The 26,691-nt window shown below is 44.5% G+C and overlaps 1 protein-coding gene across 1 annotated transcript in view; it reads left to right on the plus strand.

The window, feature by feature from the left end:
• GPC1 (glypican 1) overlaps nt 1-26,691 on the plus strand; it is a 199,653-nt gene that overhangs the window by 89,372 nt on the left and 83,590 nt on the right. The window contains exon 2 of the mRNA XM_050307812.1: nt 10,194-10,352. Within this exon, the coding sequence (XP_050163769.1) occupies nt 10,194-10,352 (159 nt within the window). The remainder of the gene's footprint in view (nt 1-10,193; nt 10,353-26,691) is intronic.

Genomic DNA, 26,691 nt, shown 5'->3' on the forward strand with positions numbered 1-26,691 from the left:
CCTCTATGTGGGGGTGAAAGGTGGTGGTTTGATGTTTGTGGAAGCCAAGATCTGTTCATGAAATGGTTGTGGCAGGACCCGACTGATGTCCTAATCTTCTCATACTCTGGGTTAATTTTAAGGGCAGAAGAGGAGGTCCCTATGGATATCCCTTGCATCTTGAGGCAGCTTTCTGTAGGCTGCTTTTGGAAGTTCAGAATGGAGGCATAAGAAGAGGAGCAACGGTGCAGGTTTTACCTACGTGCTTCTGCAGCCAGAAGGGAAAGGCAGCATATTGAATTCCTTCTGCTGCAGATCACTCACACACAGCAGCCAAAGGCTTCAGCAGACTCCAGCCTGGATGCTGATACTTGTCCACCCAAGTTCTGCATCAGCTGCAGAACTGGAAGTCTGTAATTTCATGTTCCCACAAGATGACCCCATACTTGCCATTTGCTTTCGTGGTCCCTCAAATTGTAGGAGAGGGCTCCACAGCTCAGCACTTCTGCTGCTGGCCAAAAGACTCTTGAGACAAATAAAGCAAAGCAATAGCTGAAGAAGAACCAAGGATTTCTGAGGCTGAAAAAAACTTCAAGTTGCAAAGTGAAAAAGCCCACAGCATCAAGAACTTGCCCCTACAATCCTGCACCTTCCCACATTCCTGCCAACACATACAGCAAAGAGTTTTAGAGGAGGTTTAAGCACTCCCAATTTATGGCACAAGTCAACAACTCTACATAGGTAAAGTTGTTTAAATTTTTACAGAACTCTAAAAAAGGAAGATCTTGAATTTGTGGGGTTCAGACAATTTGTTGCATGAATATTTTTACTTTTGATAAGTGTACACACATTTATGGAATTTGTGATTAACGAATGTCATTAAACTTTAAGTTTTAGATATTTAGGCGTAGGCATTTTGCTTTTGCAAACTCTCAGAATCAGATTCAGATCCAAAAACTTAGTTTGTTTAATAACTATTTAAAAACAAGTGTTTTTGCAAGCTCCGGAGTCATTTTCATTTTTACCAGCAGACAGAGGCGTTTGGGTTTTTTTAGTTTGTTTATTTTCCCTTTTTGCTAGAGAGCAAGACCCTTCTTTGGATGCAGGATTGGAATGAGCTGCCCTCGCGCTGCCTGGTGCTCCCAGCAGTGTCTGGAGCTGTGCTGGGCTGCCTCCCCCCAGTCCTCACCTGGGTGAACTGGCAACCAGGAGGGCAGCTCAGCAAGGTGGGCAGCCCTGGCAGTCCCCTGTGCACCATGCCCAGCCTCCTCCTCTGTTGTGGTGCATCCTTGCAGGAGCCCTGGGTGGAGCACGTGGCTGAAACCCAGAAAGATGATTTCCATGGTTTTCACATCAGTGTCTACTGCTTCAGCAGCTTTGCTGGGGTTGAAAGGAAAGGTTCTTGAATTGCTGACTTCTCCACAAGAGGTTAATCCAGGTTTGTTCCTTACACTGGGAACTGGCCACAAGCACTCCCCATTCCTGAGCAATAGTTTTACAAGCTTACTGAAGTCCTTTAGTCTCTTTATCCCAAAGTAGACTCAAGTGCAGTACCACCATTTTTCCTTGCAGAGCTTCAGCAGAGAAACTGGAAAAGGCTTTTGGTTTTGTCCAAACCTTCCTCAAGTTCCTGACATGAATTACATGAATTATTGCCCTAAAGCGCTTTTTTTTTTTTTTTTTTTTAAAGGAGAATAAACCGAAAGCCTTCACCTCTTTAAACATCCTAGTGGTAACTGTATCGTTAGTCCTCAGTTTACTGCCCAGATTCCTTTTCCAATCTGATCCTTCTGGCAGCAAGCTGCCAGGACACAAGGAACAGCTGACATTTTCTCCAGTAGATATTTTTTCCAATAAGTTGGAAAAAAAAGATTCTCCTTAATGAATTGCTTTTCTTCTTATGTAATAACATATTTACATTGTTATGGAGCCTGCAATGAAGCTGCATCTGATAGGAGTGATAGGTTTCCAGTTTGATCTTATTTTAGATTGCAGCAAACTGAGGATAAAAAGACTCTTTGTTCCAAGAAGAAAAAACATCTGGTGAGAAGCTGATGTGCTCGGGACAACTCTGAAAGAAGTTGATAGTGATGGATTACAACACACAACTTCAATCCATCTCCACAAGTGTTATGAGACGAGACAAGATAATTCTCCCCTTGTCTAAGATTCATTTTAAGAGTTTTCTGTTTTTCAGAGAAAGGGAAAGAGTATAACAGTGTTACACCCTGTGTGTTTCTCCATTATCCTTGCAACTGGTCTAGTCTGAACTGAAAGCTTCTTTCAGGATTAATTTATTTGGAGAGTGATAAGGGTAGGCCATGTCTTGGCTCCCGATTGATGCCTTTAACAGGGCTCCTTTACTGGAGCAGACCTGCTCAGGAGCTCCCCTGCAGTGGGTTTGGTGCCCAGGAGAGGATCCCAGGAGTGTTGGATTCAGTGTGTTTAGTCAGTTCTGTTAGCTTGAGGTCCTTCATTGCTTGTGGTGCGTGTGGATTTGGCCCTTGTTCTTTCATTCCTCTCTCAACCGCTGAAAAAGATATTTTCTACTGCAAATTGTAAAGCATTTCCTACTTTGTCCTTAAACACAGGCTTGGATTGCTGCACCCTGTGCTGATTCCCGCTGCGTGTGCACAGCTCGGAGTCAGAGGCATAGTCAGGCCATGTAGCTAAGGACAGATCCAGGTCCTGAGAGAAACTTGGGGAGCGGAGTGATGGGAAGGGGTGTTCTGCTTCATTCAGAAAGACAGTCCCAAAATCCAAAGGAGCAATGCGTGGGTGAAGTGCTTTCATGCAGAGCTTTTCAGTAAGAATCGTGTCTGTTGTCAGCACTTGTGACATTTTCTCTGTTCCCTTCCTCTGGGCAGTTTGCCACTGTAACATGCACAGATGACATTAGGATTTTCAGACTGTCATTTCTGAAGGCACTCTTATCTATTCTGTGCTTAGTATTTTTCCAGGACACGGAGGTGGCTCTTTCTACTCTGTTAATTAACTTTTTTTTGCCCATGTTTGCCTGCCTTATAAATTCCTCTGACATCAGGGTCTAGGATTAAACAAATTGATACCACACTTCCAGTGTGAGCTTGACACTGAGCTGACAGCCTTGGAGCCTGAAGTATTTTGACACACGAACAGAGCAAACACAGAGGAAATTGCTGTTCAGCCTCCTTCGCACCCTCCCTCCTGGTTCCCTGGGATCCAGACTTGAGCGGCCTGTGTTGGTGAGAATTGGGGCAGTCCCAAAGCTCTCCCACCCATCAGGGGGTTTCTGCTCTGAGGATGCCAGTTGTGGCATTTCTCAGAAGTACCTGTATTTATTCACTGTGTCAGGTTTTCATTGTAATGCAATTACGGAACAGCACTAACCTGGTAGGGAGCCAACTCCGTGCAGTAGCCAGATTAAGTTGTCTTATTTGGTTAACAGTATTTTGATAGTTTATTAAATCCTGGTAGGAGTAGAAAGATAAGGAGTGGAAAGAACAAATCTTATGGATTATCTGCTCTTGGTTGTTCACTTCTGTTGGTGTAATCCTGGTCTGAATGATGAGCTGTGGGAACAAGCATTTAATGTTTTGCTATGGTCTCATCTTAAACACGTGCATTGCTTTAACAGTGTAAGCATATTATCCAGCTATTTTTTCCAGTTTGCTGTTTTTATCACTGATGTGGAACATAGTGCTTGTTTTCTTTATCTGGAACAAAAACATCAGTTCATCTCAGATAGCACAAGCTATTTGATCAGCCCTCAGATGGTAAGGCATTATAAAAGCTGCTGACATGGGACAAATTCAGACCTGTGGTGTGCAGTTTGAAAAGCCTTCATGCCATTGATATCAGTCCCCTGAGATACCCTGATACTCCCTCAGCAGCAGCCAAGAGAGATAGGGGTTGATTGTGCTAGCCAAATCCCTCTCATCATACTGAGGCTGGGAGAGAGTAGGGATGTGCATGGGGTCATGGGTGTGGATGGAGGAGGTGAGACAGTGCCTGCCTCTTCCCCACAGTTGTGCACGTGTGAGCTCTGACACTGCTCTCTTCTGGCCTTAGGCAGGCTGAGATTAACCTAGGTCTTGCCACGTAGCACTGAGGTCCATGAGTGATTCCTTCAGGGTGCTGGTGAAGCAGACAGCTTCTCCTGCTGAATTAGCTCCAAGTCCGGCTCATCTGAGATGTCCTGAGTCCATGGCAGGGCTGATTCCCAGGTACACCCTGCCCACCTCTGCTTCTCATCCTGAGATTGCTTCTGTGTATGGAAGTGCAGGAAAATCAGGACTTCACGTGAGCACAGCCCTCCCTCATAACCATATTCTGACCTGGTGTCTGGGCCAGCCCACAGCCCTGCCCCACCAGGCAGATCCTCAACCCATGGTATCACCAAGACCTGGGCCAGACATGGTTCAGTGCATTGGATCACAGTGTAAAGATTTGCTGTACAATACTTGTTATTCAGGCCTGCTATGACTCCCCTGACGTCGTGTGCAAACCAAAGCCAAAAATGACGATACTCTTAATACGCAATCATAAAATAGAAGATATTGTATTTTGCCAACAGCTGACTACAAATCAAAGAAACAGGCTGCACAGCTAACATCTGCCTTTGCAATATGGCAAAAATATTGCTCTCTCCTTAATAGAGCAGTCTGGTCTCTGGTTCAGTTTGATATTAGCAGCTACTACAGGAGACCACCTTCATGCCTGGACACCTTACAGGGCATAGGTGTTTGGAAACAGCTTACCAACTGATGTTTCTCAGTGCATCTAGAATGAAAAGGGCATGAAGAGCTCTTCCTAGGATGGTCAGTCAGGACTATCTCGTAGACTGAATATTTTTGGGCATGCTTGTTTCCTCTTAGGAGTTATCTGACTGGAATTCAGGGTAGCATCATGGTACTAGTGCTGGCTGTGCTGTCCGTTACTTATCAGCATGTGCTAAATCGTGTTTTCTTTAAAGATATATTATTTCAAGAGAGATGAGGAAGGGAACACCTGAAACAGGAAAAGCTGGAAGGCATAGGGAAGGGGATTTACTTTCTTTACACTACCTCTTGGAAAGGTGTTTTTAACATCTGTACCACCTCCAGGCTTGTTTTGCATCAGCTGCAGACACTTGGACATGGTGGGGAAAAAAAAAGGAGAAATAGAAAGAAAACTCATGGTCTAAATTATGCTGGTTTGTCCTCAGTTCCCAGCTGTGATGCTCATTAGCCTGGATGAGATTTAGGTGTGAAGAGGGAGAGGCCAACAGACCGTAGTGCCTACAAGGGACAGTAGGAGGGGAGTGGAGCTCCTCGGCTGCCAGGTGCTCTCAGGCTTATTGGCTGCACCTGGCCAGGGCTGTGTCCTGGTGTCCCTGCCATGTCTGGCAGGGGCATCTCAGCAGTGTGGCACTTCAGCAAGCCTGATGCCTGAGAGATGTCCAACCAGAGACCCTCGAAGAGGGAGTTTGGGCTGGAGCTGTCCTGGCATGGGGGGCTGAACTGAGGCTGCTGTGAGCATGAGGTGAGTTGTTGGAGCAGTTTGGAGAGTGAGTGGGAGGCGGGTTACAAATATGAGGGAAGAACTATGATGGATTTATCACAGCCTGAAATAAATTAACCTCTGGGAGGGAATGATTTTGTAATAATTTGCATTTAGATACTCTGACACATCCAAATAACCCCAAACCTTCTGCAAACATTGTAATTAATTCAATCTCCAACATCCTGTGAGAGGGATAGAAATAGCACTATTTACATGGTTAAAGGAGCCAAGGATTCTTCTCTCAGTATTGCATTTCACACCCCTGGGACTGCCCTTCTGTCTTGTTTTTGAGGCTATGGAGCCTCGTGGTGGGGTGCAATGCAGGAGCAGTGAACAGCTGGAAAGCTTTTCTGAACACAGTGAGCTGAGATCCTGCTGCTCTGGTGTGTTCCACCACACAGCCCATGTCAGGCAGGCCCAGGGCTGAGGGGAACCTGCATGGGCCAGGCCAGAGCATACAGGGGAAGAAGCAGGGAGCTTGAGCCCTGCCTCACCAACTTGTGGTAGTGGTGGCTGTAGGCAGGGCTATTCCCTCTGCAGGGACCCTGCCACAAAGCAGCCTGGCCCCATCCCCAAGTGGGAAGTGGTCAAGTGATTTAATATTCAGCACTCTCAAATGCAGTAATGAATTTGATAGCCCAAATGATCTGCTAACCCAGCCAGCTGAGAGGGTATCTGAAGGACAATCCAAGCCCGTAGCCAGGCAGTGTGATATTTTCTTGTCATCAGCCTCCTGCCTATTCCTTTCCAATCCAGGGCAGTTAATCATAAAGAAGGTATTTGTTTGATGCTGTTTTCATGCATGCTCTACCCTATTTCTGTTTCCAAGGAACCATGAAGTCAGTGGGTTACATCCCACCCCAGCTTCAGCAGCCTTTGCAGGAGAGCTGGTTTTTTCAGGGAGACCCAGGTTGAACCACACGTTGTGACTATCCAAAGCTTGGGCAAGTTAATAGTTTTTGGAAGGGAAATTGAACATCTCAAAGTGCATCTTCTTTTACTTACAAATGTGTCTTAAATCCAGAGTGCTTAGGGCAGCTGACGTTAGCAGAGCCATCGAGTGCACCTTGTGCACCTCTGTGTTCCACTGCCAGACCCGCTCAGTTGTGAGGTTGCAAGTCAAGGGCTGGGGAGAGATGGTTGGTTTTCAGTTACAGACCCGTGGGATGGTGTAAATCTCTTTGGGCCTGACACAGAGTTGGCCTGAGTTGCTGGGAGTGTATCCATTATCTGCAAGGAGATTTCAGCAACCATTTCTTTGCTGTCAGTTTGGCTTCTGCTGTGCCCTCTTGCTTTCTGTAAAGCTCTTCCAGGGGCTGGGAGCATGAGCTTTCCAGCAAGTGGTGAACAACAGGCCAGCTGTATACAGGCAGAATTTCTGTGACACAGCAGCAGAGAGAGAACACACACTGTATCAGAGATTTACTCATAAAACACCTCTGACTCTTCATAGGTATCTGCACAGAGTCTCCTTCCAAGGGAACCCAGAGATATTTATAGCGCAGCTTCAGCAATGGTCTAATGGCAAGTTGGCAAACAAAAGAACTTTGAAATATAAGGAGGAAAAAAAATGGTCTGTAGTGCGTTTATTTTGGAGTCAATAGAAAAAGGTTAAATAATAATAGTGAACGTTTCCAGCATGGGTCAGGTTAAAAAACAGAGAAAGCAAAGCATGTTCACAGTGCTGTAGGACTTTCTGTGTGCGCAGAGTGTGAATTACAGAGACAAATAATAAAAACTTTGCTTCCTGCTGAGATAGTGCAGTGGTGCTGAGTACCACACCAACACCTGCTGAGTACCTTACAAACACCTGCAGAAAGTGAAGATAAATTCTACTTCAAAAGGGACTGAAACTGCTCTGAGCAGTTGAAAAAAATCTATATTCAATTCACAGAGTTGTGCAAAATTAAGCAATTTTAGCTACAGATATGACTTTTCCCTTGCTTTCTGCCCTTTTTTCCCCTGCCCCTCTCCCCTCAGTCCTGCAGTGCTGGCTGGCTGATGGTGACTCGAGGCTCTACTCACACAGCAAGGTGTTGGGCTGGTGCCATCCTGCTGAAACACGCTCTGCCTTGTCTGGGGTGTGAGCGTGGGTGTTCTGTCTGGGCATGTCACATTTTAATTAACGCCTCACACTGCTGCTGCTCCTCAGTGTCTGTCAGGGAGCTCAGGCACAGCACAGGGCTCTTCCTCCCTGTCCTCTCCTCCTTGGGGCAATACCCCCACACTTCCCACCTTCCTGGTTTCTAAAGCCTGTGCGGGGAACGCGCCTGACAGGCAGCTTTGATGAATGTGTCGGTGTCTCCTTTGTGAGGAGGTTCATATTTGCTCTCCCAGTTTCAGGCAGGAGACCTGCTGGCTGCAGGCCAGGAGATGGGAGATTCTCCAGGTTCCCGCTGCTTTGTTTCAGTTTCCCAAAAGAGGGTATATGTTAAGGGCTGTCTGAGGCGTCAGCCCTGGTGGCTAATGGCGCACAGAGGAATGGTAGGGGTGCTCACACCCTTGGGTTCTGTCGATAGCAAGGGACCTCAACAGCAAAATTCACCAGTGACTGAGGTGGTAAAGGCACTTTTGGGAGCCATTGGGATCTCTTGGGATCCATTTACTTGTTTTCCTTGGCTTTTCGAAGAGGCCAGGCGCTGGAAAGGCCTCTCTCTCTCCTGAGGGCACTGAGGGCCTCATGGAACGGGGGCATCCCACAGTAAAACTGCTGTCCACAAAACTCCTGTCCTTGCCAGAAATCCTGTGGCAGCAGAAATTGGATGGAAAAGGCTGTACAAGAAGAAAGTTTTTAATTTGCTGTGACAGGAATCAAAGGCTTGTCTTGTCAAAAAATTACAGCTCCCTTTTCCTGCCTGTCTGTCACACGTCAGCGGCCCTCACGCTGCAGAGATAAACGCAGCTTCACAGAAAGGAGCCCAGGGAGTGATTCAGAACAATCTAGTTCGTGAGGGAAGGAGAGGCTTAGGCAAGCACCAGAACTGAACTTGCATTTGGTATGGCAGGCGTCGAGCCACATGATGTTTATATTTGACTCTTTTATTTGAGTTTTTATACTGAAGCAAGTTGCTGCTTTTACTGTTGCTCTAGTGGTGTGGTGCCTGGGCACCTGTGGGGACAGGGAGTGAGGCCCATGGGAGATGGCAGCCCATGGAACACACTGCCCCCCTGACACTCTTTTCAGCTGGAAGCACAACACAAGGCTGATGATGGCAGCTATTCTCCTGAAAAGCTGGTGAGCAGCAATTCCCATCACATTAGACAGGAAGTCTGCTCTGGCAGTGCAGATGCCCACAATAACCCCTTTTCCAAGGGTAGGCTCACCCCATGCCCTACAGATGTTGCTCCAGGGCTTGTCTGTGATGAGGGATCCAAGGGCCAGCAAAATGCAAACTCATCCTGAATGGCTTCTGCCTAAAATACATCAACTACAGACCATTCCTGTCAAAATTGATCCTAGGCTGCTGATGACATGGCTTTCACAAGGGTGGGACACATGCCCAGTTTCAGAGACCCTTTACCATCCATTTACATGGGAAATAGCTAAGGGCTTTAATGGGAAACTGTTCAGCATCTGAAGCTGTTCAGACACATAAGATAAAACATGATTTGAAAGATATTTAGGCTCAGCTATGACGTTAAGACAGCAGTCTTGTAAAAGTGCCAGCAAAATCACTGGCAATACCAATCAAATTATATTAAGCATGGTAACTACTTGGTAATTGGTTTATCTCAATGCATGCTTGGAACAAGGGGATTTTTTTCTTAAAAAAAAAAAGTTTGATTTCATTCAAGTGAATTATTGTTGCTGGTTAAGGAGAAATGTAGGATGTGCTTGCAAGTGGATGTGTCTTTGTAAGGACTCATAAGAATTTTAGCAATTATTTTTACAATGTTACTGACTCTACCTATGCCATTGCTTGCTTCTCCACAGTAAAGAAATTGCAGAGGGCAGGAGGAGCTCCATATTGGGGAATTTTTCAATTTGGCTGCCGAGTCCTCTTACCTTTTCTGTCCTTCCCTATAACAAAGGATATATTCAAACAGTGATTGTCATAGCAACCTTTTTGGGGTGGTCTCTCTCTATCTCTCTGTGGAAGATAAACTTTTCATTGAAAATTTCAATTTGTGTGGAGGGGAATTAGTCACCCAAATTCCTGGCATTCAGCATGTCTCTGTCTCTTGAAAATTCTCATTAGTCTCATCTCTCTGCTTATGAAAATGCCTTCCCAGGATAGATTTGGGAGGGCAGGGAGCACTTTGGAGTTGTGGTGTTTTTTTTCTTGACAAAGCAGTTTCAAACAGGTGTTCTAATATACGTGTTAAATCTAATGGGGACAGCTAATATGTCATTTAATCAGACTTCCATGTTTTCTGGGGTTCTAGGTGGAGCTGGATTCTAGGATAGACTTTGAACAGGAGACACATTTCCCTTCTCCTTGCCCCATGTATGAATTTTCTCTCCTTTGCTTTCCTTCCTCACAGGCAGCAGTGAGAAAATTTGTGCCTGCATTGATACCAACCACTATATTAAAGCAGGATAACTCAAATAAGGGGGTAAATTAGACAAAAAATCCTGATGCAGATCCAGGTTACCAGGCAGCTGGGATATTTTTTAAGCTGAGATTCTCTGGGGTGAAATCCTTCCTGTTCCAGACTCGGCCATTAAACTGCATTTTCTCTCATTTTAGGGGAGCACCTGCGAATCTGCCCACAAGGCTATACCTGCTGCACCAGTGAGATGGAGGAGAACTTTGCAAACAAAAGCCGGAGTGAATTTGAAGCCATGATGAAAGAGGCTGGTCGCTCTGTGCAGGCAACACTCACAGCACAGCACAGGAGCTTTGACAGTAAGTAAAAACTGCTTGGTTCCCCCTGCTCAGGATCCAGTCACTGCTTAGTTTTCCAAGCGCTGTTCGAGTTAGGCGTTCATGTTTGACGAGCTTTTCTTTGCGTCTTGCTCAACAGTTTGCGTGAAGTGTTGACCTTCAATAGGAGTTGTACCTCTTGGCAGTGTTGTTTTTTTTTTGTAAGACCAGGCCATTTTGAGAACTCCATTTCAGAGCAGCCACTGAAGGAGGCTGGCAGGCCAAGGTGTACCTTGGCACCGACACAGCTTTTACAAGCACAGTGTGATCGGGTCGTACAACAACAGTGTAACATTTGAGGCAGTGATGTAAAACCTGGCACTGTACCCTGAGCTGTAAGTTGGACAATATGGTGAAGGTGTCTGGATAGCTCTCAGTAGGTCGGGAGAGTTTAAGGAAACATGGCTTTTTCCTGTCTTTTCTGTGTGGATTGCAAATGAAAAGGAGGTTAGTTCACATTAGGTGCTTATCGCTGTCAGCTTCATACAATCAGGCAATGTTGTAGAGCAGGGAAGGTCTTGGAGACTGTGTTGCATACGATGTTGTGAACAAACATTCTCTCCAAAGTGTAGTATCCCTCCTAATGTGCTAAGCAAAGGCTAAGGATGGCTCTCCTATTGTTCCCTCAGGAATGCATTTTGCAGTGCACAGTAAGCCTCGAGGTCTGAAGGCCACTGGAAATAAATGGTTTACTGGCAAAATTGAGATGACCTATAATTCAGAAACGGTGTCCATTATCAGATTTTGAAGAAGGTCAGACATTTAGAATCATGGTTCTCCTAACTTTATCAACAGTCGTCACATGGAGTTATCGTGAAAAGAATAGGAGCTGGGAAAAGAAGCTGTAATAGCCAGAAAGGTGGAACTGGAAATTCAAGCAGTAAATAATAGATCTAAAGAAATAAGCCTGACCTTCAGGGAGCTGATAACCAAGATGAAGTGCTTTTACTCTAAATAGAAAGAAAAGGCAGTGCATCTCTGCAAAAGGCATTGTGACTGTGTGGCCAAGGTTGACCAGAGCAAAGGCATTCTTTTATAAGCTCAAAATTAATTGATTTTCACCCACCTTAAAAGGTGATAATCAGGATTTTTAAAAGAGACTTACAATGCTGATTGCTCAGACTGGTGTCTGAATGGGACCTGACGTAGCTGCTGCTGAGCTCACTGACTGACCTCTGGAAACCAGACCTTCACAGGGGTTAATGCAGAACATCCTCCAGCCTTGGCATCCTCTCCCTCCACCTATTGCAGCACTGGCTGGGATATCTGCTCTTTATTTTTGCCACTTTTGAGTCGTGTTTTACAAAATACGTGTGTAAGACACGCAATAGAACACAGTTCTACATCTGTCATGTAAGAGAGTGCAAAACTTGATGGAGCTTTAGGGATTATGTTGATGAGCAGAAATTGCCTAGTGAAGAACTGGTGTAGTTTGAGTGTGATGTTTTGGTGGATTAATAGTAATAACAGCAATAAGAACAATGCTAAGCAAAACCAGGGGGGATGCTTGTGTTGAGCTGCCAGTTAGAGCTGTAAGGGCATTCCTTTGTTTTCCTTCCCCAGCATTTTATGAAAACAGAGCTTTATTTCAGTGGTGCATACCCAAGTTTCTTTTAACAGTCAAACAAAGTAAGTGTTCAACAAGCCAAGTGTTATTTTAACAGACCATAATGCACAGATCATTGGTGTTTTGCAGCGGGAATAACCTCACTTGAGCCCACAAGGCCAGGAAGATGTGTCCTGCTCCTGTTATACCTTTTAGTTTGCCTAACTATCCTTGCAATCAGTATAGCGTTTATAATTTATGCAAGACATGATTAAAAAAATCATCTTATTGTGTCTCAGTTTCAAGCATGACTTTACCTGTAAGTAGAAGTACTATTTTTTCTTTAGCTACTGCATAAATGGTGTAGAATTGAGGGAGTTCTGGTGATAGGGCAATGGAATCACCTTAGCTCATTAAACAATGCCAAAGAAACCCTCCTAGCTTCCAGTAAATGTTATTAATCTCACAGTTAACAAGACTTTTTGCAGGTAATGCTGTTTAGAGCTGTTCAACCAAGGATTTTTTTATTGTCAGATTGATGATTTCTAGTCTTGCTGGCAGTGGATGCCTGGGTTTCCTGGATTTCCTTAGCAGCAGCTTAGAGTGCAGGTTTTGGGGTTGCAGAGGTATCGATGCACAGCTTGTCTTCACATCAGTGATTTTGTTTGGTCTTAAGAGGATGGGGTGAGGCTCCATTGGATGGGGATGTCCTACCCTTTCTCATAGTATTTGCAGCCTAGAGATTAGATTATTCATATCCTCTGTGCTAGCAGGTGTGGCACATTGAACTTTAGGCCTGGAGCTGTCTTATTTTTGGATTCATCACAGCAAATCTTGCTTCTGTAATCTCTCTGCTGATCATGGCAATAGTCTCTACTTGTAAATTGCCCTGAAGCTCCAGATAGAAAATAGCAAGACTACAGTAATCTGCTTCTGAAGTAACATTCTCCATTCAACATTTTGCTTTAGAGAATAATTCATCCTTGCAGGCTGTGGTCTGTAAAGCCCTAAATTGTCAGAGTGCCTCTGCTCTGAGCTACAGCTTTGTCCCACTGCAAGGAATTAGTCTGTTGTTTCAGTCTCACTGACTGTTTTGGGAGCAAACACTTTGTGGCCAAGAGAGGAGCGTCCTTTACCTCATACAAAGTATTTTTAGCAAAAATACGTGTGCGAAATACAGATGGCATGTGATAGGTATGGCCATCTATTCAAAAGGGAGATAAGTGGAATGGGATCCTGCAGGCTGAGTGCTCTCTCTGCACAGCAGAGGACACGTGCCTTCTGGGCTGCCCTTCCTCCAGGATCTGCCAGGGCTAAATTTAAAGTTTAACCTGCTACAGTATTGCTTAGCTGCTTACTAGTGTATTTGGGTTTTTGTTTCACATTACTGTAGTTAGCAGGATTTGGGGACATCCATTTTAAGCTACACATGTGGTGATCAGCTTGATCTTAACCTTTCAACTGCAAAGGTAGCATTTTGCTCTACAGCTGATTGGTTTTAATTTAAAAAAGAAAAGAAAGAACCAGAAGCAGAGACCATGAGTGATGGGAGCATATGCTTTTGATAAGTCAGTGCTAGGGAGGACGATTGAGGTCAGAGTAGTGGTATTTCATTAATAGCATTATAGGCACAAATTCTGTGTTAATTCTGATGTCTCAGGGCTCTTGGTCAGGCAGGGAGGGCAGTGTAGTTACCTGGGAGCACAGTCTGTAGCAGGGACCTGCTAGAGGCGTCTGGGTTGGTTTTGGTTGGCACTTATTTGCCTGGAAAATTGTACATACCCCATACTTTAAAAGAAAAGTGTGAAAAACAAAAATGAAAACAAGATTGGGAGTCTAGGAGGGAACTGGGAGACAGTCTCTGTTGAGACTGATACTAAATATTATTTTAAAGATGTTCCCAATGTTAATTGCAGGATGTGCTTCTTTTCAAACTGGTGTCAGGTCAGTGGACAGGAAATTTTTGGTATCTGTTATTGTGAAGTTAAACACTTTGACAAGGAGCTTTGTCCAAGGAATTGTTCAGGACATGGATGCAAGCTGCCTGTGCCCCCTCTGCCGGCTGCAGAACAGGCTCTAGCCAGAACAGGGCTTTGACTCTTCAATTGTGCTGAGAGCAGCTTATAAACATTGCACAGGTTTGGGGGAGATTCCTTGGCAAAATGAGGGTTTTTTGCACATCACACAGCTGCATGTCAGTGTTGCACAAAATCACAAGACTTTTGAACTCCTGCCCTTCCCCGTGAAACTTATACCTCCATAATCTATTGCAGAGATGAGCCTGGAAAAAAACTTGTGGACCGTGTGGGAGAGGCTGGAGAAGTGACTTGTGATGGCTGGTCAGAGCAGTCACATTCCGAGGCTGTACAGCCTGGGGTGGCAGCAGGGGCTGGGGCTGCACGGCTGGCAGAGAGAAATGGTGCTTGGAGTGACAGTGGGGGGCTGCAGGCAGCAAGGAACAAGGCTGTGTTTCTAATCTTGGTGAAAGCTCACTTGTTGAGTGTCTAATCCTTGTCTGTCTCTCTCTTTTCTCCCTTTTTCCTCACTTAAATAACTTTTTAATAATACTGCAGTGTTGTGCCAATCTTTCCTTTTGGTGCACTTAGCAAGCAGTCCCTGTGTGACTACTGACCTTTAGCTGAGAGCCAGGAAATCTGTCCTTTCAGAATTGTTTCATGTTTTCAGGAAATATCAACAAGCCAAACCAAAAACCTTGGCTTTTAGTCCACACTGCACAGTCTAAAAATGATTTGTAGCTCTCATAAATTCTGTGATTTTTAAGCTGTGGCAATTAAATGCAGATTAAAAATTATGTGTTTTATTTGCTCATTGGAAAGCTGATGTCATGTAAAAGCTTTCATAATGTCCAGTGTTGGTAGCTGGAAACTGCATATGCTGAAACACAGACCATGCAGATAATTAGCAGTGTTTGAGAGTTAGTTTCAGACAGTTACATGTTTCTTATGAAGATGAATCATTGTTTTAAATGTTACAAGGTAGGGAATGTCCCAGAAGCTGTTACACACTGATGGTTCAAATTTTAGAGATTTCTAAAGGTCCCTTGTTTAAAGTTCAACCAAATGTGTCTTTGTCAGAGGTTGCAGCTCCTAGAAGGACTGTTGTAGAGAGAGACATATATACATATTTTTATTTACATCCACATATACTGTGGATGCTTAAGGAAGCTGATCAGAAGGTTGTGGAGTAAGCCAGCAGGCAGACTACAAAATCCAGACCTGAATCTAAACCTTGCAGGTATTTCCTTAGTTGATGATAACATGAACCAAGCCCTGCTGACCTGCCGTTTTGAGGTGTCTGAATTTGGAGGCTCATGCACCAAAAGATGTGTTCTGAGAGATGTGGGACTTCACTGTGCACCAAATGATTGACAGAAGACCAAAGCATTGGTTATCTGGGCCACAGGGGCTGCAGTGCCTGTGTTCCCAAATGTGTTGCCCAACACCACTGCTCCTCACTTCCAGTGTCCTGCTGCACTACTCTCAGCTGTGGGTATTTCTTGGGGGCACGGTTTGGGTTTGGTAAGGTGCTGTCTAAAAGATGCTGTTCATGTAGAAACAGGAAAGAAGGGACTGGTTATACCTCAAAATATGGAAATGCTGTGTTTAGAAATAAATTCTTTTGTTTCAGAGGTTGTGGAAGGGAGCAGTTCTGGAGTCAGCAGTGTTGCTTCAGCAGTCCCAGCCTGATCTCCATGAGCTGGCTGCCTCCTGCTCTCCCTGGCATTGGCACTGGCCACTCCCTAGGGTCAAGCGTTTGAGTTCGGACTTCAAATGTACTGCTTTTGATCCAGAAACCCCTAATTAGGAGGAGCACTCTTTTTTGTGGTAACTCCCCACACTGGAGCTCTGCCCTTGTTTGAATTTGTGGTGTGTGGCCTCAGTTGGTGGCCTTGGCCACGGGCTCAGTGCTGTGGGAGAGCACTGACCTCCAGCATGTCCTCGGGCAGATGGGAGGCACCAGAGGTCCCAGCACCCCATGGGCAGCAGGCTCAGCTGCCCCTCTGGGTATAGGGCATCAGGATGATTTCCAAGTCTCACCTGATGTTTGCCTTTCCAAACATCAGTCTTGTATTGGCCTTCTGCTCTCTCCTGACTGAACATCTCCTGTGAAACAGTGCCTGTGCACTGAGCGTTATTTTCCAAATGGGTAAACGGCCCTAGAACGCTTCAGTCCCGAATCAAAAAGCTAGTAGAATCAGGGAGACTGAGGTAGAGGGGAAATTAAGGGCAGGAAGATGTTTGAGAAAAGCAGGAAGCTTTTCAATCTTTTTTCCTTGTGAGGTGACAAAGGAACAGGAGGCAAAGAAACCTGGGAGTCAGTTGCTTTTGCTAACTGAGTGTTCATCACCTGCACTGCATTTCTCTGACAGGCCAGGGATAACCTCTTCAGCAAACCTGCACTACTTGAAGCACCATTAATTGTTTTGTGCCCCTCCTGCACAGGGCAGGATCATCCAGAAGAAGCCCATTTGTCCCACAGCTTTTCCTCTGGGATGCATTATCAAAGGTACTTACAAAAGAGGCCATCAAAGATGGTTCCTTTGGCTCCCATGGACTTCCTTCCTTTAGGGTTGGTTTGGGAGTAGTATAGACAGTGAACCTCCTTGAACCTAAAATAAAAAAGCAGGGTCCCAGGTAGATCAAGGACAGAGAAATGAGTAAGGTGGGTTCCCTTGGAGACCTCCATAGGAGGAAGGCAGCAAGCACCCATGCTTGCTTCATTTCTTGTTTCTCACGAGGAAACACCTTAAGAAAACCCCAGCACAAGGCAGGATTGATGCTAGTTGGGCTGTGTGTCACACTCCCCCCTCCACCACAATCATGGTCTGAAGAAAGAAGGTGCTTTCATGTGTGGTGCTGAGCATCTGGTTTGGTATTTATGGGTTCCTGGAATGGGGTGCGGTGTCTACTGAGGTGCATTCCTGGGCTCAGCAAGATTAATCCTGACAGGTAGCTGCCTCGGGGAAGCAAACACTTAGGCTCACCTGTAACAGCTCCAGCACCTGGAGTTTTCTCTCCCCTTACAGCCACTTCTCTTCACATTTAATCTGCCAGTCTCCGCTCTGTGCTGCAGGGTATATTGCAATGTACGTGCAGCGCTTTGCTTAACAGATGGCATAGGCACGATATTCTCTTTTTTTTTTTTTTTTTTTTTTCCAAAGAAAGGATAACAAAACATTGCAGTGGCTGGGATGGGAGCAGTGCACTGGGGTGCCTCCTGCAAGGGCCTGCACACCCCAAGAGTCGAGCTGCTTCATCCCTGCAGAAGTCAGATTAGGTAATAAAGGTACATCAGGCATCTCACTTTCAGCAGCTGTCACCGTGTTTTGTCACACACTCCAAAAAAGCTGCCTCTGAATGCTCAGAGAACAGGGAAATGTGCATCTGCTTGGGGACATAAAAGAAAGCACCTGCTCTTCCAAGATATGGGATGACACAGGCATATTTTCCAAGAAATTAGTGATGTCCAGATAGTCATTTCAGAAGAAAGTGTTGGCAGAGTTTATTTTAACATTCAGGACACTTTGCATGAATCTCTTTGAAAATGTCTGATATCATGGAGCAAGCAGCCAAGCAAACTTTTATCAAAAGCCCTGGCTGCTGCCTGCAGTGGCTGCAGAGCCTCATCCCCAGGTGGCTGGATGGAGGTCAGAGGAGGGAATGGGTGAGGAACAGCTGAGGTTTTTCTGCATGGCTCTGCAGAACAGCCTATGTCTTGAACCACTTTATGCTCAGCCATCTTCCAGCTGGTTTACTGGTTTCCACATGAAGCAGTTTTCACCCTTAAGCTCTCTGATGCTCAACGTTTCTCCTAAGAGGAAAATGCTAGGATTTCCTGGGCTGCTCTTGGTGCAAAGAAATGTAGGTGCTCTGAATCAACTCTTGAGGTGGTAAATTCCCCTCAGCTTGGTGTTTGCCAAGAATCCCATCTCTGTTCCAAGCCAGGTGCTGTGGTAATTTGGGAGCATGAAGGGCTCCAGCAGCAAGGTGCTGTCCCTGCTCACAGATCAGGATTCACAACGAGCTTGAAAATATGCTACTGAAATATGTGGCATGTCTGGACATAGGTCTTGGGTTATTTTGAGTACTTCAACATTTCTGTTCTCGTTTAGCTGATAGAAGTACTTTGTTCTCTCTCACCAGAAATGCTTGCAGCAAACTGTTGATTCTACTTTACTAGTTATTGGCATTGAAGTAGCATATCTATGGAGCCAGGAAGCTGATTCTTACTGTAATGCACTGCAGGGCGTCCTGGCTGTCTAAGCTGGACCTGTGATCCAAGGACTTTGTTTGAAAACAAAAATAACCAACCAAACAAAAACCTGGTTTGGGGGAGTGGACTAAGGAGGGAAAAGATGAGATGAAGGTCATACAATATGTTTGTGCTAGAGGTGGGAACAGAGCTCAAGTCCCTTGGCTGTGGGTAAAGTGCAGGAGTACCACAAGTCCCTCTAGTTCATAAAACACAGTGATTCTCTTCTGGTAAGCCAGCAGAAGACATCATGTCATTCCATGTCTTCCAGCAGTTTATCAACCAAGACCTTTCCATACCCCATTCTCAGCAGCCCCAGCCTAAGAGGGAATAGGCACTGGCTCTAAATGCTCCTTGGGTCATTGGTACGTGTGGGTTTTTGTGTAAGGCCATTTCCAAAGTGGAACTAATGATCAAAATCACAAGGAAGGTCTGCAAACAACTTGTGTAAATAGGGGCAAGGGTATATAAGAGTTTTTTAGTGTTGGGTAACTTGTGTCTACAGGATCTGGTCTGACTTCCAGAGTGTAGTATGAGTACCAGCAGTACCAACGGGAGCTTGAAGGTGCCTATGGAAAATAGGCTGAGAATTGATCTGTCTACAGGGAGACTCAAAGATAATCCCTTTTTGTGGTAGAAAGAGGCTGCATACTTTTGCTGATGAACACTTCACCTTTGTATTTGCTATAGCTGCTTAAGGACATTTCACTTCTCCCCCCCTTTCCTATTCTCATTTAACTTCCTCCCTTCAGGCCAATACAACTTCTTGCATTTAAAAGCACAGTTAACGTGGTGTAATGTGTGCAGGGTTTTTTCCAGTGTCTCACTTCCTGTCCAGGCAGTGTTGCGGTATTTTAGTTTTATTTCTTCTATTTTCTGAAATAAACCAGTTTAGAGGGGAAAAAACACCCTCATTTTACCCAGCAGTGCATAGCTACTTCTAAAGAAATTGGGTACTGTTAAGTCATTCTCATTAAACCTGCAGATTTGGCCAAGACACCAATGAGCTGAGTTTGTTTCCCTGTAAAAGAAACAGAAATCAGAAACTCCAGCTTCCATGGGGTCTGATTTTGCAAAACCTGAGTGCAGCATCACGTGCTTTGAGACACTGAAGCCAGAGGTAGGATACACAATGAATTTTACTTCAGCTCCAAGTATAACTACTGATATCTTTATTGCTGGGATAATGAAATTACTGGGATCTTTAGGAGAGGACATATAAAAAAGATCATGTCATTGAGGCTTTTAAAGATTTCTGTTTAGTAATAACTCCTTCTAATCTGCTGCTATCCCAGTAGGATCTACCCTTTGCAGGAAGTTGTTCCACACTGCTCAGCAATGATTCCTGCTGACCAAGGGGGTAACATCCGCCCACACTTCACCCCAGGGCCAGCATTAGAGCACCCTGTAGGAGAGCCCCAGCAGAAAACCAGTGAGAAAATAAATAAGGGTTCATTTTTTTCCCTTCAAAACACCTTTTTGTTGATTACCAGCTTTGTTTTTGCATGTAATGCTGGAACTCTTGTTTCTATTTATCACAGTTACATCTCCAAGAGGGCTACATACATTTTCACATTGTTTGCTACACCTGCTACATATTTTTCAGAGCAGTACAGTCCAAGAGCATGAGTTCACTGAAATTCAGTGGCTTGGAGATGCTGATTAAGAGAGAGGGTCAAATATATAAAGAAACATGTATATGTATGTGCATATGTAGATAAGTGTGTGTATTTCAGTTGAAATGGGGCAAGCCCCAATTTCAGAAATTGCTCTGTTCTTTATGGATGTTGTTGGGAATGAGTATTGTAGTATATTTACATGTCAAGAGTAACAAGCTTACTAAATTGACTTGGGAATGCCACAAATATCTAGTTAAATGTGAATGCTAAATTGTGGGTCTCCTGCTGTTCTTAAACAAAAAGGAAGCTCCAAATGGAGGAGAAATCAGATACAAAAATGAGGAACAGCCTTACTCTGAGTACTGGGGAATTTGATCTTATGTTTTTTCATTTCCAGTAGTGTTTTGCAAGAAATGCACCCAGTGGTGACTGTCTCTGCCCTGCAGGTTCCCAGCTGTGTGGCAATGATAAAATAATAAACAAACCTAACAGCCTCAACCTCCTTCCCCAAAAACCGGGGACAGTTGTGAGCTGGGAATCAGCCTGTGGGTTAATCAAGGCTTGGGGAAATAATGTTTGTTACAATTCAAGATAAATATCAAAAGTCTGGATTCAGCTTTTAGTGCACTGGAGTTAATTGAGCAGCTTCCTACAGCCCCAGCAGTAGGGCAATTCCTTGTAAAATGCAGCCTCTGTTTTAATGCTGCTAAAAATGAATAAATTAGTCCTCAAGGAGTAATGAATGCCAATAAAAGTATTGTGTGGCAGCATGTAGTAAACTTGTCATGAAGGAAATGGCTGGAATTTACTTTTCCAAGAGCAGCATTTCGGCTTTCTTCTGCTGCACCCATCCATGCCTGTGGCTCTGCTCCTGCCCTTCTGGGCACTGGGAGAGGCAAGGGCTTGTGTGGAAATAGCCAAGAATAGTTTGTTGGCTCTGTGCTTTGTTTGTGACACCTGAGGCCAAAGTGGAACATCCTGTTTGTCTTGGTTCATTGGAAATAAGTACTTGTCTGTGTCTTTGCTCTCCAATTTTGGCTCATAGGTAGAGAGGTGGGGTTCCTCCTCCTCTTCCAACACTGACTGCTTTGGGTGGCATCAAGAGGCAGGAGCACAGACTGATCCTCATCCTTCACACTTGGAAGTGAACAGGAAGTCTGTGCAGTTGGCTATACCCACACAGCCAGTATTTTTCACCTCAGTGTGCATTTGCTGCAGCTCAGAATAATCGTGGCTGTTTCATACCTGAGTTTTGTCCATTTTGAGGAGCTGTTTGAAAGGAACATAATTGTTCTTATTTCTGTAGAATTTGGCATCCTCTGTTAACCAGTTTTCAGTCAGGTTGGAGATGACCTGGCAGGGCTAAGCCAGCCCAGCTTTCCTCTCATCCCCTTGCTGTGTTAAGCTTGCTGCAGGTGCATTTGCCTTCCTGGTGGTGCCTGACCAGTCACCATCAGGTCCCTGAATTGGTGTACAGTTCAGCTTCTGTTTGACCATGTATGAAACAGATAAGAAATACTAAATATTTTCGTGTTTGCATAGTCCATGTTGAAAAAGTGAGAATGTGGAAGACTAGAACTGAGTTTCTTGTGAAGTTTTAATTTGTGCCTCCCTCTCTGACACAAATAAACTATTGATATTCATTCTTCAATGATGTGATACTACACTATTTTTTTTTTCTCACAGGCCCTTGCCTCTTGCAGGGCACATGATAGATGATGTCTGCTGAATCATCACCATTTGTGGGGTAGTGTGGAGCATAATTTACTGTACACCAGCCAAATCCTGTGCTCAGTACACAATTATTAATTTCCTCATGGGCTAATTAAAGATTGTATCATAAAGCACGTGCATCAGGGAGCAGAATTAAAGTTTCACCAGCAACTTGAATCTTCTCCATTCCCTAAATATGAGGATATTTGGCTTTACACTTATAGGACAGTCTTGACTGCAGTCTTTAAAACCTAACATAAGGTTTTAAAACCTCACTTGCACCAGGAGGTGCCACCCTGGCTCCTTCCCCACCATCACTGCCCATTCCAGCGTGCCAGGGCCTGGTAGCTCCTCAAGGGAAAAGTGAAGCAAAGGCAGATAGGTGGTCCTGTAGTAATTCCCAAAAATTAAAGCAGATCCCCATCATGGGGGATTGGTGTAAGATGAGTCAGGTAAGTTGGCTGTGAGGTGTATAATGACACTGTGAGCTTTTCAGTCTGCTCATCAGAAATTTGCATCAAGTATGATTAGTTAAGTGAAATCTTTGAAGACTTCTTTATTTGATTACCCCTTTTTTTGTTGTTGTCTTGAAGAGAAAATTACATATTTAGACAGGAAAAGCTTTAGAGAGGGGTGATCTCTTTATTATATGTTTCTTCAGTGTTTGGCACAGTGTGGTTGAGAGCTTACAGTGCTATAATAACAGTTATAATGAATGTGCATTGCCAGGGAAATTGTACTTCAAACATCACAGGTGAACTGATACAGACTCAAACTGTTACCTAAGAAAAAAATAGCTTTTCTTTGTTGTTGCCTTTAAACTGTGATAAGCATTTCTGTTGGAGAAGGAACAAGGGCTTTTTTGCATTTTTAAAGTTAATGCACAGAAAGTCTTCAGTTGATTAGCAGAGGTCCTGCGTAGGATGGCTGTTTCATTACTAAGAGTTTAAGTGAGCTATAAATATATTTTATACCCTTGTACAAGTTCAAAGGACCGTGAAATATAATTAAAAGATTCTGGGCACTGCATGCAACATAGGAAATAAACGTTTGACCCTTCGTACCTTTGGTCACCGGTAAGCAATTGCTCTCTGTGCTTCCTGCCTGCATTACTTACTGTTTTGGCTTAAATACAAGATTCAAATGACTACTGAGAATGCTGAATGAACATTCACAATTCTGTAGTTCTTCTGTCTGGATTCTTCTCTTCTCTAGAAGGTGCAGTGCAAAATGCCAAGCTATTAGGAAGCTAACAGTTACCTTTAATTATGCAGGCCAGCTTTGGCTGTGAATGAGAAAGAGATTTGGAGTCTACTGTTATTTCCTTTTCTTTCTGAAAACAAAAGAAGAAATGCTAATCGAGATATTTTATACAGCAGAAGCACAGTGTGTCTGAAGCAGTTCTGTTTTATTCCTAGCCAAGGGAAACATCATATATGTATCATACAGGCGTAGGATCTGCCTGTGGATTAACATCCCTGAAGATTTACTAGGAAGCTGACTCACTGAAGAGCCTTTTCTGTAAAACTGAGCCAAGTTTTGACACTGAATAAGTTGATGTAACTGGGTTAGGACATAGCCCAGTGATTTTCAGGTTTGCACTCGGGAATATAGCTGTGACAGACAATCATTCTGAAACTCAGAAAATTAAATATGCAGTAACAAATATAAATGTTATCTCTCAGGGCCAAAGAAAATAGAACAAACCCTTGTCTGCTGTGTGTAAAACAGGAAAAGAAACCCTTGGCCAGCAGAGCAAACAGAATTGAGTTGCAGGATCCGATTATGAGTTATTTGAGTCTGTAGTCACTGAGCTCAGAGTGAGCCTGTTGGGCTCAGTCCTTGCCATGAAGTAGCTGCAGGTCACAGTCTTCTCTGAGCTCTTTGGGACCACTCTCTTGGCTGGTTCTGAGGGCTGGTGGAGTGCCTGGGTGGGCTCAGAGCTGGGAACCCTTCAGTCAGCAATGCTGAGATCAGTAATGCTCCTGGAGGAGCTGGCAGTGTCTGCAGTAGCAATTTGGGACACTTTTGCTGGAGGTGTTCACAGCAGACTGTCATTGGCACCTGCCTCAGGCATCTTCAAAGGGAAAGGAGGATGTAGACAGCATGCAATGTGAAAGGCTTGCACTCACTTTAGAAACCTGCACTCACCACCTGGATAACAGCTGCCTCAGGGAGTGTGTCCGGGTGAGCCGAGGGTGGAATATGAACCATCCCGAGAAATCAGCTCCTCAGACCCAACTGCTGAGTGAACAGCGATAACAGAAATACAGCTGTGGGTGTAGAGGTCTTTACTGGAGCAGAGGTAGGCATTGAGGCAAGACTTACTGAAGAAGGGATCTGTGTAAGGCCATTAAGTGACCGTGGTGCCGGAGGGCAGTGATCCTGGTTGCTGCTGCTCCAGGTTCTTTATGGCAGCTGGTGGGCCACAGGGATGAGGAAGAGGTGCAGGCCTCACGCTGTACTGAAGAGCATGACCAAGCATCCCTGGGGTGGGCATCTCTGACTGCTCCCTGCAACAGGCAGAGATTAGCACCACCAAGAAGGGGCTGTTGATACGAACTGGCCTTTCCTCACAGCAGCTCTTTCCCTGGTATCTCTGCTCTTCATTCCTAAATGAATAGACGTGCTCCTAGTCCCGTGGCCCTTTTTATGGAGCATAAAGCTTCCCTTCGTTTTAAAAAAACACAACATGTGGCAAGGATCTGATACACAGGCTGTTGAAATTGCTGGAGGGGCACTTCCATGGCCACTGAAGTGGACACTGTGTGGATGAGGTGAAAAACCACCTTGAGATGTAGGGGTGAAAAATCTGGAAAGGGTGAGTTTTAACAGGCTGTTCTTCCTTAGCATCAAGGCTGAGAATTTTGCTGCTGTGCACACTCCACATTTGCAGATCAGAAGGAATCTCTGTGGAAGGTGACTCTCCTTTGAAGATGGGGGTAGCTTAACACCAGGAGAATATATAAATAATTGGTAAGCAGTAACACTTGCAGACCCTCCACTCAGACTCCTCAGAGGCATATTCCTGAGCACACAGGAGGGAGATGTGGTCGTGAGAAAACAACCTGATCAGTAGCAGTCCCATTTGGGCATCTAGAGGATAGATTGGGGTATAGAGGGAAAGAGGGAAAAGGGATATTTCTTGCAACATGAAAAACACATTCAAAGGAGCTGGAAGTGATATACAGAACTCTGTCAGCAGGCACAGTTTAGGTTTGGTCTTTTTCCATTCAAAAAAAAAAAAGTATGATGGTTAATTTTCATTTAAAAGGCTATAAAGATTGGAATCTGTGCCGTTGTAAAACTTGCAGGTCTCCGTAGTGCAATATATTTTAAAAAGGCAGGCATTTGAGATAGCGGGCAATACCTGTGCAAACCACAGACCACAGTACAGACAAAACGCTTCCCGGTCATACCCGAGCGATGGGTCACAGTGCCTCGACTGAGCACTTCCACCCCAGTAATTGGACTGTTTGGTGTTTGTTGTGTTCTGCACCAGGAGCTTCCCAAGCAAACCAGGAAGCAAGCAGTCACCAACAGCACACTTAAATCTCCTCAGGTCTCTTCTGCAGTCATAGTGCCGTAGTAAATCTTGCTAATTATTTCACTAGAGTTTTGTCCTCATAGTATGTAAACCCAGACATTCATCTGGAGTTGCAGATTTAGGGTATTTTGTAGCAGTCTTAAACTGAAAATAGAGTGCATATTCTCCATAATTCCAGAGAGTCACAATGAACTGAAACAATTTGGAACCTTAAATCAGATACTGAGAGTTCTTTCTCTTCTGATTATAGAAATTCACTGTGTCAAGCTAAGCTGATAAAACACTTCTATTTCAGATTGCTGCAAACAGGCAATTTGGGCAATGAAGCAGTTGTGCTTTGAACTCCTATTAGGAATAAAATTAGTTTTCAACACTATCAGATTAACAAAACTAGTATCCAAGGAACAATTTGTAATTCCTTACGTACAGGAATTGCTGATCTGATGAACGAGACCTGTGTTCATACTCTGAGGGACTACCATCATGGCCATGCTAGCATGTTAATATCTGAGACAAAGTGAACAGTGCGAGCTCCAAAACTCCCTTTATAGAGGGAGTTCTCATCTTCATCCCTACAGGAGTTCTCAACTTCGTCTCTTCCACCCTCAACATGCATGCAAACATAGTTGTTGTGTTTCTTAACCCAATACAGATCCACTGTTTTTAACATCCTAGAGTACTTCAGGTTAATATAAAAATCCAGCTAACAGTCTCAAGACACTTTTCACGTATGGACTAAGTAATAAAATATTAATTTGAGACTGGAAATAGATAGTATGTTTTTTCTCAGCTTCCACTTTAGGGAATTTAAGTGGTCAATTTCCAGACAAAATTCTATGCCTTTAAAGTAACGAGCATCAAAGACTGTTTTTAAGATGCTGAAAGACATTGAAAATGTTCAGGTGGTTAGCTTTGGATGATTTAATACTTGGCTTAATTTAAATCCTGGAAAGATTGAACTAACGCATATCTTAAGAGGTAATTGCTTTGAGCAAGTGGAAAATACCGTGTCTTCTTTATTCAAAGGAGTGTGTCTGTGGCAGTTAGGATGGAACAGCGTTTTGGGCTAACTGTGAACTACTGAGTGACAGGGGAGGAAAAAAAATCCCGTGTTCTTGTGGTTGGAGTGGATATTTGGCCACTAAAGGTCACAGTGCCGTTGCACCAGGCCCAGGTGCTCATGGTAGGCAAGAAGTTCAGGGTAGCTGCCTGTGTGACCACCCAAAGGTGCCTGTGTAAAGCCCAGCTTTGACACAGTGAGTTTTTGTTTCATTATGAAATTGTGTACTGTTACCTTGTTTTACGATGGTTTGCTGTTTGCTTTTGGGAAGTTTGGCATTGGAAGTAGATATCCATGTTCGTAAGCAGACTGTGTTTAGACAAATGGCTGAGCGTGGAGGGCAGGAGCTACACTGCTCCTGTAGTGCCATGTGGGCAGGTGGCTGGTGTGTTTTGTATGTCTTTTGCTCAGAATTGGGTGGGGAACTGGTGGAGTCCCCCAGGAATGATGGAAATTTCCTTTACCAGTGTCCGTGCTGGTAAGGGGGGGATGTACAGGCACTGCACACCTGCCCAGCCCGTGCCTCATCACACTCTGCTTCACAGGAACAACTGCAGAAGAAC

Source organism: Myiozetetes cayanensis, unplaced genomic scaffold (genome assembly GCF_022539395.1).
Source record: "Myiozetetes cayanensis isolate MyiCay16 unplaced genomic scaffold, myiCay2020 scf13, whole genome shotgun sequence".
Classification (NCBI taxonomy): domain Eukaryota; kingdom Metazoa; phylum Chordata; class Aves; order Passeriformes; family Tyrannidae; genus Myiozetetes; species Myiozetetes cayanensis.